The sequence below is a fragment of the Phodopus roborovskii genome, unplaced genomic scaffold (assembly GCF_943737965.1).
Source record: "Phodopus roborovskii unplaced genomic scaffold, PHOROB, whole genome shotgun sequence".
Lineage (NCBI taxonomy): Eukaryota > Metazoa > Chordata > Mammalia > Rodentia > Cricetidae > Phodopus > Phodopus roborovskii.
In genome coordinates this window covers 1912497-1926735 of record NW_026125575.1, presented here as the reverse complement: position 1 = coordinate 1926735, position 14239 = coordinate 1912497, and the positions used below count along the sequence as shown (strand labels likewise).

At 42.1% G+C, this 14239-nt stretch overlaps 1 protein-coding gene across 1 annotated transcript in view; it reads left to right on the top strand.

Annotated features, from left to right (window-relative positions):
- The window catches only part of Rapgef5 (Rap guanine nucleotide exchange factor 5), a 212260-nt gene that overhangs the window by 68903 nt on the left and 129118 nt on the right, over positions 1–14239 (top strand). Inside the window, exon 7 of the mRNA XM_051177828.1 lies at positions 9929–9977. Coding sequence (XP_051033785.1) covers positions 9929–9977 — 49 coding nt within the window. The remainder of the gene's footprint in view (positions 1–9928; positions 9978–14239) is intronic.

Below are 14239 nucleotides of genomic sequence, written 5' to 3'. Positions count from 1 at the left end.
ACCCATGTTTCAGACCTGGACTCTGTGGGCTGTGAAGTCCTGGGAGGAGCTATGGTGATCTTTTCAGGGGGACTCTGGGTGCCTCTGTTTCCTGTGATGATAAATTAGTTTCTACAAGTCTGAATGTCCTGGTTACCACCTGAACGTGGCTGAGGAACATGTCATAGACATCATTGAGGCTGCAAACTTGCCTGCACAGAGCCAATAAGATAATAGAAGTTTTTAAAAGGGCAGGGACTTGTCCTGTGGAAGCTGGAAAGACATGTTGGGAGAGAAAGGGAGAGAAACTGGAAGCCCGGGAAGAATTTAGTTTGTCATTGCTGCCATTGACGTGCAGAAGGCCAATAACAGGCTTACAGAAGGAAGGGGCAGCTTTTAGGAGTAATACATAAGGAAGCAGAATCCTCATCTTGTAGATAGATGCAGGATTGGATTCAGGTACAGTCTGTAAGGAAGAGAAGCCCTGTTCTATAGATGCAGGAAATGAATTCCGGTATGGCATATTCAGAAGCAGATGCCACTACCCTGTAGATGCAAGAATGGGAGTCTGCCCGTGTCTGAGTTTAGGAGTGCATTCTCCCCCCTTGAGGCTGCAGTATGAAGTATAGCCCTGAAGATACCTTGAGAGACTCTACGTAGAGGGCCTGGTTGAGTGGTACCTGGACTTAGGACTCACAGCAAGATAAGATTATATGCGGGTGTCACTTTTACCAGTGAGATCAGTGATTTACAATGGCAGAGCTGTAACCTTACTCCACATTCCTTATGGAGCACATGCCTTGAAGCCCCCTGGTTCATCATGTAGGAGTCCCCTGCGACTGCCTGAGCTTCCAGGCCAGGTAGTTAAGGTGATGGACTACCTCTGAAGTTGCAGAGCGAACTTCTATAATTCAAGTGTGTCCTTCATACATATGGGAAAGCTTCAGAGTTCTGCAGAAATCTAAGACTTTTGTCTTTGAGGTAAAGTCTGGGGATATAAGTGCTTGAAATACTGTCCATTACATTTAATACAGCATTTTAGTCTTTTCTGCTGTTGCAGTGGGGGTGTTTCAGGTGCGTGGGATTTACCAGTGGAAGCAAGAGCCATTGGCTGGGACTTCATGGCATTGGCAGGAATAAAGAGCTTCAGCACTTCAGCACAAAGATCTTAATTACAATGTAATGATGCCACTGACAGCTAACGGTCAAATGACACCCCGCGCTGTTTCTGACGCGTTTTTTACACATTAGCTCATTTAGTCTCACAGCAATTCTGTGAAATAGATGGCTGCGACACCTCCCCCTTCCTGTAGTCCTACAGTGGCTCTCAAGTTGCCATAAAATAGTTGGGTGATTCCTACTTTCGCTGTAGATTTTTGCAGCCTGGTTCCTGACTCTTACTTGTTGAGGAGGCCCTTGTTACTTATGAATTTTTGTAGATGGGAAGGGCGTTAGTTGGTAAAACACCTTAGTACAAGTTTTCCTGATGTAAAATCCATGCAAGAAGCTCATTCTTCAGGTGAGATAACTTTGATGGCGTAGTTAGTTCTGTTGTTCCTGCATATAATAACCTTATCTCCAAAAAGTACAGTATTCTAGAAAAGACATTTTCTACACAAGGACTGAGATATGGTATGGGATAAATGGCATACCGAACCATGAATTGGTAGATTGGGCCTGTAGAGCAGCGGGTGCCGCTACCCTTCCAGATGACATGGACACCCACACCCACATGTGATGCAAAGTGCTGTTGTGACAGGTGTAGGGTGCTGTTGGAGTAGCATAGCACTTTACTCGGCTGGGCGAGGTGATTGGTACATCCTTACACGTGGTGAGGATACATACGTGACAGTCTCACAAACATGGTAGTGTGGTGGTGGTTTGAAAAAAAAAAAAAAAGATCCTAAAGGGAGTGGCATTATTAGGAGGTGTGGCCTTGTTGGAGTAGATATGGCCTCGTTGGAGGAAGTGTGTCACTGTGGAGGCGGGCTTCGATGTATCATATGTGCTCAAGCTTCACTGTGTGATACTCAGCCCACTCTCTGTTGCCTGCAAGATGTAGGACTCTCAGCTCCTTCTCCAGCACACGTCTGCCTGCATGCTGCCCTGTCCCACCATGAAAATAATGGACTGAACTCTGAACTGTAAGCCACCCCAATTAGATGTTTTCCTTTGTAAGAGTTGCCGTGGTCATGCTGTCCCTTCGAAGCGGTAGAAATGCTAACGAAGACAGAAGTTGGTGCCAGGGACTGGGCTATTGTTGTGATGGGCCCGACCATGTTTCCACTGGGAGGAATTTGGACTTTGGTTAGGTAAGCAGTGGAATGTTTTAGGCACTACCATTAATGGACTACAATGGTAGGAAGATGGGAGACAGTGGTACTGAAAATGAGTTGAACTGTGGGGCCAAAAAAAATGTCAGAGGAGAGGAATAAGAATATTAGTATGTGGTGCAGAGGCCAGTTTTGTGAGATGTCGGTGAAGAATGTGGCTCCTTTTGGCGTTTGTCCGAAAAGTCTGTCTGAGGCTAAATAAAGTGAGGAGGTTTGGATGAATTCCATTGGCAGAAGAAATCTCAAAACAGCCTAGTACAGACTCCGATGACTCTGATGAAGTCTTATAATGTTAGGGAGCGTAAATGCAAAAGGAAGTGGAATGGAGCTAAATCCTGTGTTCAAGGAGGTAAACGGATTAAGGAATGTAATAACCTCGGGGCAAGCTCCTAACCAGCTGTTTCTCACTTGTGAAAAGGAATAAAAGAAAAGTTTAGATCTTGGTGTGGTAGTGCATGCCTTTAAGCACTCAAGAGGCAGAGGCTGGCAGAGTTTGAGCCCAGCCTAGTCTACTGGCAAAATTCAACAACAGCCGAGCTTAAGGAAAAAAGAAATCTGGGGCCATGTTCCAGCCCAAGCAAGCAACAGAGCTTGGCCACTTCAGCCATGTGGTTCTGGAATTAAGGTTAGAAGGAAAGGGCTATGGGATTTGTCTGCACACCTCAGGAAAGCTGCCGAGGCCAGCCATGTGTCGGGGTGTCCCTGAGTGGAGGCCCAGAGAGGCTGTTCCGTGAAGGTTTGAGATTGGAGCCTGGATTCCTTTGGAGACCCCAAGGTGATGCCAGAGTTGTGGGATACTTGCTGAGGAAAGCTGGTAACAGGGAGGGGAACACAGTCCAAGTGTGTTGCCATCAACAAAGCTGAAAGGAGTCGGAGATCTGAAGAGAGTTTTGCCGTCAGACTTGGAGATGCAGAGTCTGGAGTTTGCCAGGCTGGTTTTCAGTCTTGCTTTGATCCAGTATTTCCTCACTACGCTCCCTTCTCTATGTTTTGGAATGATAACGTATGTCCTGTGCCATTATATGTTGGAAGTATGGGGTCTGCTTTTTTTAATTTTATGGGGGATTACAGTTAAGAGATTGCCATGAGTCTCAGAAGAGACTTTGGGCTTTGAAGCAAGTTTGGGACTCTTACAGACTATGGGGACTTTTGAAGTCGGACTAACAAATTTTGGCATTATGATATGGCTACACATTCTGGGGGCCAGAGAGTGGTGGCTTGAAAGAAAATGGCCACCAAAGCAAGTAGCAGTATTAGGTGGTGTGACTTTATTTGAGTAGGTTATGCATTTGTTGGAGAAAGTGTGTCACTGTGGAGGCGGGCTTTGAGATCTCATATGTACTCAAGCTTTGCTCAGTGTGATACCCAGTCTACTTCCTGTTGCCTGCAAGATGTAGTGGGATATTTGTACACTGTATGAAGATGTATTGTTGTGATTGGTATAAAAATAAAAGTTGAATGTCCAATAGCCAGGCAGGCAAGGTAGGTGGGACTTTCCAGAAAAACAGGAACTTTAGATAAATCTAGGTAGATAAATCTGGAGGAGATGCCATCCAGAAGTTGAACGAGTCAGACACACAAAGTGGGAGAGAGTTCAAAGACATGTGGTAGAACACAGATTAATAAAAGTATGGGTTAATTTAAGTTATAAGAGCTAGCAGAACAAGCCTAAGCTAATATCTAAGCTTTCATAATTAATAAAGCTCCATGTCATTATTTGGGGCTGGCAGTAGAGAAGAAAGTACAAATATATATATATATATATATATATATATATATATATATATATATATGGTGTCTGATATTTCCACACAGGTCAATAAAGAGTTCTAGATGTGCAAACTCAGAGCCAGACACACAGAATAGGAGAGAGATAAAAGCTATGTGGTAGAACGTATATTAATAACAAATGTGAGTTAAGTCATAAGAATGGGACAAGTCCAAGCTAATGGCCAAGCTTTCATAATTAATAAGAAGCTATGTTATTATTTGGGACTGGAGGTGGAAAAGAAAGTCCAACTACAGTGTAGGACTCTCAGCTACTTCTCCAGAACCATGTTTGCCTGCATGCTACCATGTCCCTCCATGATGATAATGGACTGGACCTCTGAACTGTAAGTGAGCCACCCCAATTAAATGTTTTTCTTTGTAAGACTTGCTGTGATCATGGTGTCTCTTTGCAGCAATGGATACCTTAACTAAGGCAGGTAGGCATAGCGGTATTTGAGGAAAGTCTCAGAAGAAAGAACATAGTTCATTCAGATAACTGTAGCACTATACTTTACTGAGGGAAGTGTGGGTGTTTTTGTTTTTGTTTTTGTTTTTGTTTTCAATTTACTTATTTGCTTGAGAATGAATTTTTAAAGGACTGGAGATGAAGCTATTAAAGACAATGCCACAAGAATATGATGTATGCAGGATGAGTGTGGACTTTTCCATAGTCTCTTGGGAAAGTACTTGAAGAGTTTTCTCAAGCGATAATAAAATTGGAATCTTTGAATGACTAGTCTACAGAGTAGAGAAGAGTATAGGATGACGTGGTTGAGTGGGAGAGAGTGGTACACTGGCTAATTCAGGGATGCCTTCTGCCTGCCCAAGACCGTGTTCGTGGTTGTACCATTCACTGTGGAATATAGGATGGAGAGAACTGGAGGAGGGGTTTTAATGAGTTCACCAAACCCAAGAAAAATGATAATTAGGTGTTTTATTGGGGAACAATAAGAGTAAATAACCTCCACAGCCTTCTTGCTCCAGGAGATGAAGTCTCTGCCCTTCTGATGCTCTCCAAACTCAAGAAAGTTTGCTCACATGCAGCTCTTCCACCTGAAAGGGGCCACCTCTGCACCTAAAGCCACGCCCAAAGGGTGTGGCCATTACTACAAGTTCACTGGCAAGCTAAGATGCCACTACAATTCCCCCTTTTGCCTAAAGAAGAAGGTTCTAAGCCTGAAAATTTTGTGAAAGTGGAGTCACCTTTGGGACTGTTAAGTTCAAGCTACTAAAGGGTTCTAGCCCATACGATGGGAGGATTTTGAACACTAGGGTTCAGAAGAGCTCTATCTCTCACATTAACAATGTGAGTTAATGAAAAGAGATGGTCCAGAGCGTAATGGGAAGCCCAGAAACATGTCAGCATGGAATCCCGACCATTAGAGAGAATGGAATGTCTAACACTGTTCCGTTTCACAGGGAGGACAAAGTAAATGAGGGTGTTGGTGTCTACCAAATGTGGCTCCAAGGCTCTCATGGGTACCATACATCTCTTGAACAAAGGGTACCGAAACCAAATAAGTTATACGTCGATCTTTCTGGGGTGACTGTTTTCTTTTTAAGCCTACATTTTACTCCTTCCTTCCTCTGGTCATATTCCCGAAAATATTATTGTCCATTCTTAGTGATCCCATTTCCAACATTAATTCATACAGTGCTTGTGGATAGTATCTTTATAGTTTGGAACTATGGTATCTTTATAGTTTGAACACCTATCAAAGTTGTAAGTGCAACAGATTTATATAATAGATCTTTAAATCCCACTCGCTTATTTTGGTTCGTTCAGGCCATTTCTCCATATATTCATGTTTGAGTGGCCAGCTGTTGTCTCAGTCACAGCATAATGAAGTATACATTTGTATTCAGTAGTCTACATAAAGAGATTCTCAAATATCCCTAATTGCACTGCAACAGATGAGTGGGCATAAGTATATTTATTTTATCACTGCAGCCTACTTAAGCTCCTCTTTGATGTGATGACAGTATCTGGTGTGGGGAAGTAATTCTTGGTTAAATTAACCAGCAGAGTGGAAAACAATAGTGTCTAGACAGATAGGCAACTTTTCCTAGTTTCAAATTGTAAGCTACACTAGCAGGCAATGGCAAGAATATCTATGTGTCAGAACTATGAGGTTGTTACCTCTAAAGGATAGAATAATGTGTGGGGTGGTTCTGGCACACGCCTTTAATCCCAGCACTCAGGAGGCAGAGGCAGGTGGATCTCTTATGAGTTCGAGGCCAGCCTGGTCTACAAAGCAAGTTCCAGGGCTTTTACACAGAGTAACAAAACAAGCAAACAACACACAAAAGAATAGAATAATGCACTCTGAAACAGGAACATTAGGCTGTGAGAAATTGAAAGAAAAAAATGTCAATTAGCCTCATGAGTGATCCTTCATAGGAGAAAAGAGTCAAAGCCATATGTGCTCAATTCTGTTGCGGGGATATTTGATCACACTGTGAAACCCTGAGGCTATGTTGATAAGCCAACCTTGAATTAAGGGTGGAGCCAGCAACTAGTTGACAGGAACTAGCCATAGAGAGTGCAGAGGAGCCAGGAATATGGATAGAGAGACTCACAGAAAAGAGAAGGGAGGGACTCGGGGGTTTCATGGTCTTTTTGATTTGGGATGGCTGGAAAGATGATGCTTTTCTGCTGGCTCAACAGGAAGGTCTGCTTCTTGGCCTGTCTCTAAGCTAGCAGGTTTTTCTCCAATATCTGCTTCCTGAGTCTTGTTTTTAAATAAAACAATAGTGTTTTAGTTTAAAAGTATATTTGACAGCCACAGTAGAGCCGGTGCTGGCAAGGTGAGAAATCCCACCAGGCTGCAGAGTGAATTGCAGGACAGCCAAAGCTAGGCAGAGGATCCTGGTCTTGAGGTCTTGAAAAAACAGGAACAACAAGATTCCTGCTGGTGTAGCTTGCAGCTTGCCATGGGGGATGCCTTGCCTTTGAATGTTCCTTTTCCTCCCTCAGGTGACTTTTTCACTCCCTGAGGCTCTCAAGAGATGCTTTTGTACCAGCCCACTGTCTTTCAGTGAAGGGACATCCCTTATGTTGGGTAATATCAGCAAAAGACAGATAGGTCCCCGCTTCAGTGGGCCATCTATCCCAGAAGACGAAGACGCACAGCAGCCACGTGATTCAGAATAATTAATGACACAACTGCCAGGTGTTTAGGAACAGACAGGACCTGGGAAGGTGCCAGTGGGATTGGACCTAATTTGTGTCTTGCTTGAGCAGTAAATTCCGTTTTGTGCTTTGTAGAAAGAAATGGGGTTCAGTCAAAACCCTTTCTCCCCGCCCCTCAGAATTGTGGAGGCTGTTCTAACCCTGCTGTGTGTAGAGAGACATACGTCCTCTCACTGAAGAAATTCAGAGAATGTAGTGAGTACAGTAACCTCACATACCTTATATGAACAAAAGGACTAGGCTACCCCCAAATCAGCCTGTAGTTCTTTGCCCTGCCCATCTCTCTTCTTCCTGCCCCTCCCTTCTGTCTTGATTGCTCAACCCATTAATTTCTTTCCCACCAAATCTTTGGAAACTATACAGTGTTGCATAGTTGAAATACACTGCTATTCTTTTCTGAGCTTTTGGAAACTATACAGTGTTGCATAGTTAAAATACACGGCTTTTCTCTTCTGAGCTGTTTTGTTTATTCTGAGCCTTATTCCGAGTGAGAGGGTAAAGGCTGACGACCCCATGGAAGGTATTTAGGTGTAGAAAAGCTAGTAGTGAGATGGGAAGGGCTGACGTTGCTTCTCCGGAAGCAAGTTTGGCGACCCAGTTTCTCCACCGTTTTCCATCTCTGCTGCCATTAACAGAACGGCAGGAACTACCCATAATCTACAACTTCATGCCACTGCGGAAAATTTGTGGTACCGTGAAGAAGGAACATCCTGGAGCAGCTGGCAACGCTACAATAGCAAACCTTGTATGCAACTCAAAATATAAGATTTTCATTGATTGGAACTTTATTTTGTTGCTCTCTCTCTTTTTTTTTTAAATTTATTTGAGCAAGCACAATCTATTTACAGAGTTTTTCCCGTGGTCACTGCTCAGTTCTTAGGTTCTTAATTCCTCAGTGCCCTACCCACCTCATTTTTCCCCATAAACCTTCTGTTCCTGAACCTGTTCATACTCCAAACTCCCAAGGTTGGAGAGAAAGAGACCAACAATTGCCTACTCACCATTGTGCAATTGTCATGAGAGCCTCAGGCATTGAAGAGTCAGCTAAATCAGGAGAATGCACTTTGGAATGACATTTGTGCCAACCATAGGGAAAGTGTGTCAGTAAAAACAGCTGAGCAAGTTTCCTTCCTCAGGAAGCCTATGCCTGGGCCACTGGAAAATGGTCCTGGGTGGAGTCTCAGGGTCTAACACACTAGCACTATTGCCTTTCAGTAAATGAATGTAAATTAAATTAATTTGAATGGCAAATCTGCAATTTAATATTGAACTCCCATATTTCGCTTTTAAAGTGTCAGTACCTTAATATATTCACACACGCGCGCGAGCACACACACACACACACACACACACACACACACACACGAGGTTGTGCCTTGATGAGAAAAGAACTCACTGTGTGTGTGTGTGTGTGTGTGTGTGTGTGTGTGTGTGTTTAATTGATACCAAGCATGGGTTTCTTCAAGATTGTGTTTATATTATCTTGATAATAATTATACTTAGCCTTCCTGTCTTTTATGTTTCTCTTTGAGAATTTTTTTTTACCACAAATTTGTATTGATTCTCCGGGAATTTCACATCATAAACCCCAATCCTACTCCTTTCCCAGTCTCTCCACATCTGCCCTTCGCTCTTGTAGCGTCTCCTCACCGAGAAAAACTTAAAAAGAAATAATAAAAATAAAATTAAAATTAAAATTAAAAAATACAAGTAAGAATATTGATTAAAAAACAACAGAATCCCCAAGAGCAAGCAAACAAAAAACAACAACATAAAAAAAGCAAATAACATAAAACAGCGCTCTCCCCGTCCACACCCCCCCACCCCATCTCCCTCTCCCCTCACCCCCCCCCCCTTGTCTTTCTGCCTCTCTGTCTGTCGCCCCTTCATTCATTCTGGTTTGACCAAACAGCTTCACTTGCAAGCCTTTGTTCTGAAATGTTTTAAAGGACAGATTTAAGCGTTCACACTGGGTAGGGCATCAGCATATATGTGTTAAAATTTTGGCAGATAAACATGGTTAGAGACCCTTGGGATTTTAAAAGCATTGTCTGTTCCCATTCTACCTGCCCCATGAGCCAGTGCCACTTGCTTTTACCTTGCAGATTATCCTAAGTGGCTGTTGTCACCTGCTCAGCCTACAGCAAGAGTTCATTGTGTCAGAGCCAAGGATTATTAATGCAGTGCCACCCATCTAGAATTCTAGTGCTTCTAGAATTCCTGATATGAATCTGCATCTCAGGGATACATAATACTATGCTTGTCAGAATAGCATTGCTAACAGTTCATATCCTTACTGTTTCTGGGCGTTATTTAGAACTTTTTTTTTTTTTTAAAGTACTCATCATGGCATATATATGTCACAATGTGCACCTTTCATCAAATAGCCTTTTCAAAAATAAATAGAAATCACTCTCTTAAAAAAAAAAATAAATAAGTTAGTCAGTGTGATTTCTTCCAGATCTTTGGTTTGCAAAGCTGCCACGGTTTTTCTCACATACTAAAGAGAAGGAATGGAAAGCTGTGGTGGTGGTAAGCTTCGGTCTGGCTGCAGCGGCCCCTAACGTGGGCTCCTCAGCTGCAAGCAAAGTGCTGCCTTGGTGGCTCCATTTTTATTATTCTAATACGGTTTCTTTCCTTAATGTTTTCTTAGGTGCAGAGAGAGCTAGCGGCTGTTATTGCGTTGAAAGCAAGAAAGTCTGGTGAGTAACCTCCCGCGGGCTGGAGGGAGATTGTACTCTGCACATCCCCTGGCAGTGTGCACTGAGGGTGTTTTCAGGATGCTGGCTGTAGGATGCAGAAATACCTCACCATATCTTGAAGCGTTTATAACCCAGTTTAAATAGGATAAGGTGCTCTGGAAAGCACTTCAAAGTAGAATCCTACTCCTTTCCCCTAACTTATTTCCAATCCTGACGGAAAAACTGAAAATGTTTATTAGTTCACTGAAACCAGGAAAGAGATCAGAGCCCGCTGTGAAAGCAATTAAATTACTTTACATTACATAATATAGTGATGGAGAGCTACAAATGTCTACAGCTTTTGAAACAGGGTCTGATCGTGTAGCCCTGAATACCCTGGAAGTTTTAGTAGACCAAGCTGGTCTCAACCTCACGGAGATCTGCCTGCTTCTTGGTGTACTTAAGACGACAAGACAACATTTTCTTTTTAATTTCAAAATAACTTGTCTGAAAATAATTTATCCAACGATATTTCATGGCAAACGTTTTTCACAGGTCTGATTGTATAGATGTGCCCTCCTATTTTTAAGCTATAGTCTGCATAAATAATATGCAGAGAGCAGAAGGAGGCTTCCAAATATACGTTGGAGAACAAAAACATTTTCTGCTAAAATCCAATGTGAAATGGAGGCTCTGTGAAGTGGGGAAACTCTTGTTTAGTGTCATAGGATTTCTATTGCAGTGAAGAGACACCATGACCATGACAACCCTTATAGAGGAAAACATTCGATTGAGGGTGCAGCTTACAGCTTCAGAGGTTCAGTCCATTATCACCATGGTGGGGAGCATGGAGGCGAGGAGTATGGTGGCGTGCAGGCAGACATGGTGCCGGAGAGTTCTATGCCTTGATCCAAAGGCAACAGGAAATGAACTGTCACACTGGGCATGGCTTGAGCATATATGAGACTTCAAAGCCCGCCTCCACAGTGATACACTTCCTCTAACAAGGCCACACACACACACACACACACACACACACACACACACCGCCCGATAGATACCGCTGCTCCCTTTGTGGGCCATTTTCTTTCAAACCACTAGACTTAGAGAAGGAAGCTGTGAGGGGCAGAATCTCCTGCTGTCCCTCGAGTTCAGAGTGTTGAGGCCGGTGCTGAATGGACTTGAACTCAGCAAAGGCATGACTTGGATATAGTGCAATAGAAGGAGATTTTCCAGCCAGAAAGATGATGACAAGTTGAGAGTGAAGAAGATAAACTTGAAGAGTAACCGGAGAGGAAACTGTAACGAGTACGGGTTTTTCCACCTGCCGCCTCCCGGTCTTGTCCTGCCGCCGCGCCAGCCCCAAATAACACACAGAGACTCTGTATTTGATATTATCCTGTTGGCCAGTTACTAGTTTCTTATCGGCTAGCTCTATCTTAATTATTAACCCATTTCTGCTGATCTATGTATTTCTCTTACCTGGGAGCCGGTGGCATACTGCTTTCTTCAGACTCTCCATCTTGACTTCTCCTTCCTACTTCCTATTTCCTCCTTGTCTCCTAGTCCCTCCTATCTTCCTTTCCTATTGGCCAACAGTGCTTTATTATTAACCAGTATGAGAAACATACAGAATGACATCTCCCATCATCTCCTCTTTTCTGTCTAAATAAAAAGAAGCGTTTTAACCTTAACATAGCAAAATATGTAACACAACAGTTATCAAGTAAGAATCACAGCTAACAATATTTAGTCAATTAACATTTAGCAAGACTAAAAGAAACTATTCTATCATCTATCCTATATTTGTGAATCTAAAGTCCTATATGTAACTTATCTTTAAACCTAACTAAGGAAAACTATAACCATAACTATTTGTCTTCAACTCCATCAAAGACCACAGAAGGATAGTATATAAACTCTAGAAATGACAGAGACAACTCACTGCCTGGTCACCCAAAGTTCTTTTGTAATCTTCCATCTTCAGCCCATAGGCCATAGTGTGTCTGGCAGACTCTTCAGCAACGCAGGAAACTTTAAACTGTCTTCTTGTATTGGCAGTTTATCAGTCACTTTTCTCTGTGTCCTGCATACTGTCTCTCAGACTCTTCCATGAAGCAGGAACTCTGTAGCAATGTCCATCTTGAATCAGCAGTCACTTTTCTGTGGGTCCTGCATGTCCAGTTTATACACCATAAAGTCAAACAGTCCAGACAAGAGCAGTATCTTGTCCAAATGGCTAGTCTTGCTATATTGAAAGCAAACTTCATAACACGTTTCTTCTATGTCCATCTTCCTTTCTGACATAAATGGTGTTGCCAGGAGCATTTATGTCTCACTGTCAAGAAAAACCCTAAACCATTTTAAATGCCATATTCTGTAGGTCTTTGAAAGGTTTGAAGAATGCCTATTTATCTCAAATACATCTCTGTGTATCTTGAAAACCTAACTAACTTAACTCTAAGCTTTGACTATCATAGATAATTATCTATTATCTGTCCTACATTATACATTACATTTCTAAATGAGCTATACAAACAAGAGGAGAAATATACATATGACAAAATTGACCTTAAATTGTATCAATAAATGAAAATCCATTCCAAAACAAACTATGCATATCTATACCATAATTCCCTTTTTACCTTTAAAAAGATATTGGTTGTGATCCTTAACCATTTATAACCAAGTCCATTTAAATGAAAACAAACATTTATAAACAATATTTGGGAATTTGGGCATCGTTCTTTCCAAACTACTTCCTGCTGATAGGGGGCGCTGTCATGGGGATCCTAAGAAGATGCAGAAATCCTGGCTGTAGTCTGCGAGGCTGCTTTATCCAGCTGTTTTGAATGTAGGATCACCTGGTACTCTGTTTCAGGCGGTCTGGCTTGCTCAAACCACATTAGTCTGGAAAGAATCCACAGCTTTTCAATTTCTGTGGAAACAAAAATAGAAATCCTTTTCCCCAGTAACTTGTCCTTCAACTTAAATGTTTGAGTCAAAGCATTTTAAAAATATATAAATTGAATTAATGCAGCAGCATTTCCTTTATCAGTTGTTATTTTCTCAGCAGTCAAACAATGCAGAGACAACACAATAGCATACAGTAACCAGATTCTCTCTGAGCTTTTCGTCTTTACGTGGCTTTATTATTACTCTGTTTATTTTACTTTTATTTTTTTCATTTTTTGGCATAGGGTTTTACTGTGTAACTCTTATCTGTCCTGGAATTTACTCTGCATACCAGGTTTACTTTACAAATCACAGAGATCTGCTTGCCTCTGTCTCTTGAGTGCTGGGATTAAAGGCGTGTGCTACAACACCCAGTTCCTCTTTGTCTCTTTAAACTCATTTTATTTTTTTTCCATGTCTCCTTATTTTAAAACACACTGTAAACCTTTAGATTCTTAATATGAATCTGTCTTTACTGTAAATTTTTATCTTCATCTGGCCACAAGTCTTTATCTGTTAAACAATAACATTGTTAAAATGAAATTCATATAGCTGTGTCAGCCGCGGTTTACCAAAGATGGTGGCGGGTACTTTTACCGCCAGCACGGAAAGCTGTTCTCACCGCCTTGGTCTGTGCTGCCACCCAGAAAGCATGCTGCCGGCTTGGAGATGTGGTCACTGCCATTGCCATCTCTCATACACACCAATAATCTGTTAGCAGAGTTATTTAAAAGCTGTGCGGGTTTTTTTCCTTTTATGCTGAGTCAGGAACCTTCCCTTAAAGGAGCCACGCGAATATCTGCTTGTCTCTAGCAAGTCAGAGTCCAACCGAGAAAAATGCTGTTACCAAGAAACCTTGCTTATTTCTGTTCTTATGTTTCTAAAACCCTTTTTTAAGCTTTTGTTAAATTTTAAGTGGAAGTTCTTAATAGCCACATGGGCGCCATTTGTAAGGAGTATGTTGTTTTTCTGCCTGACGCCTCCCGGTCTTGTTCCGCAGCCGCGCCAGCCCCAAATAACACACAGAGACTCTGTATTAGATATTATACTGTTGGCCAGTTACTACTTTCTTATCGGCTAGCTCTATCTTAATTATTAACCCATTTCTGCTGATCTATGTATTTCTCTTACCGGGGAGCCGGCGGCATACTGCTTTCTTCACACTCTCCATCTTGACTCCTCCTAACTACTTCCTATTTCCTCCTTGTCTCCTAGTCCCTCCTTTCTTCCTTTCCTATTGGCCAACAGTGCTTTATTATTAACCAGTATGAGAAACATATACAGAATGACATCTCCCATCAGGAAACAGAACGTTAGCAGAAACTGAA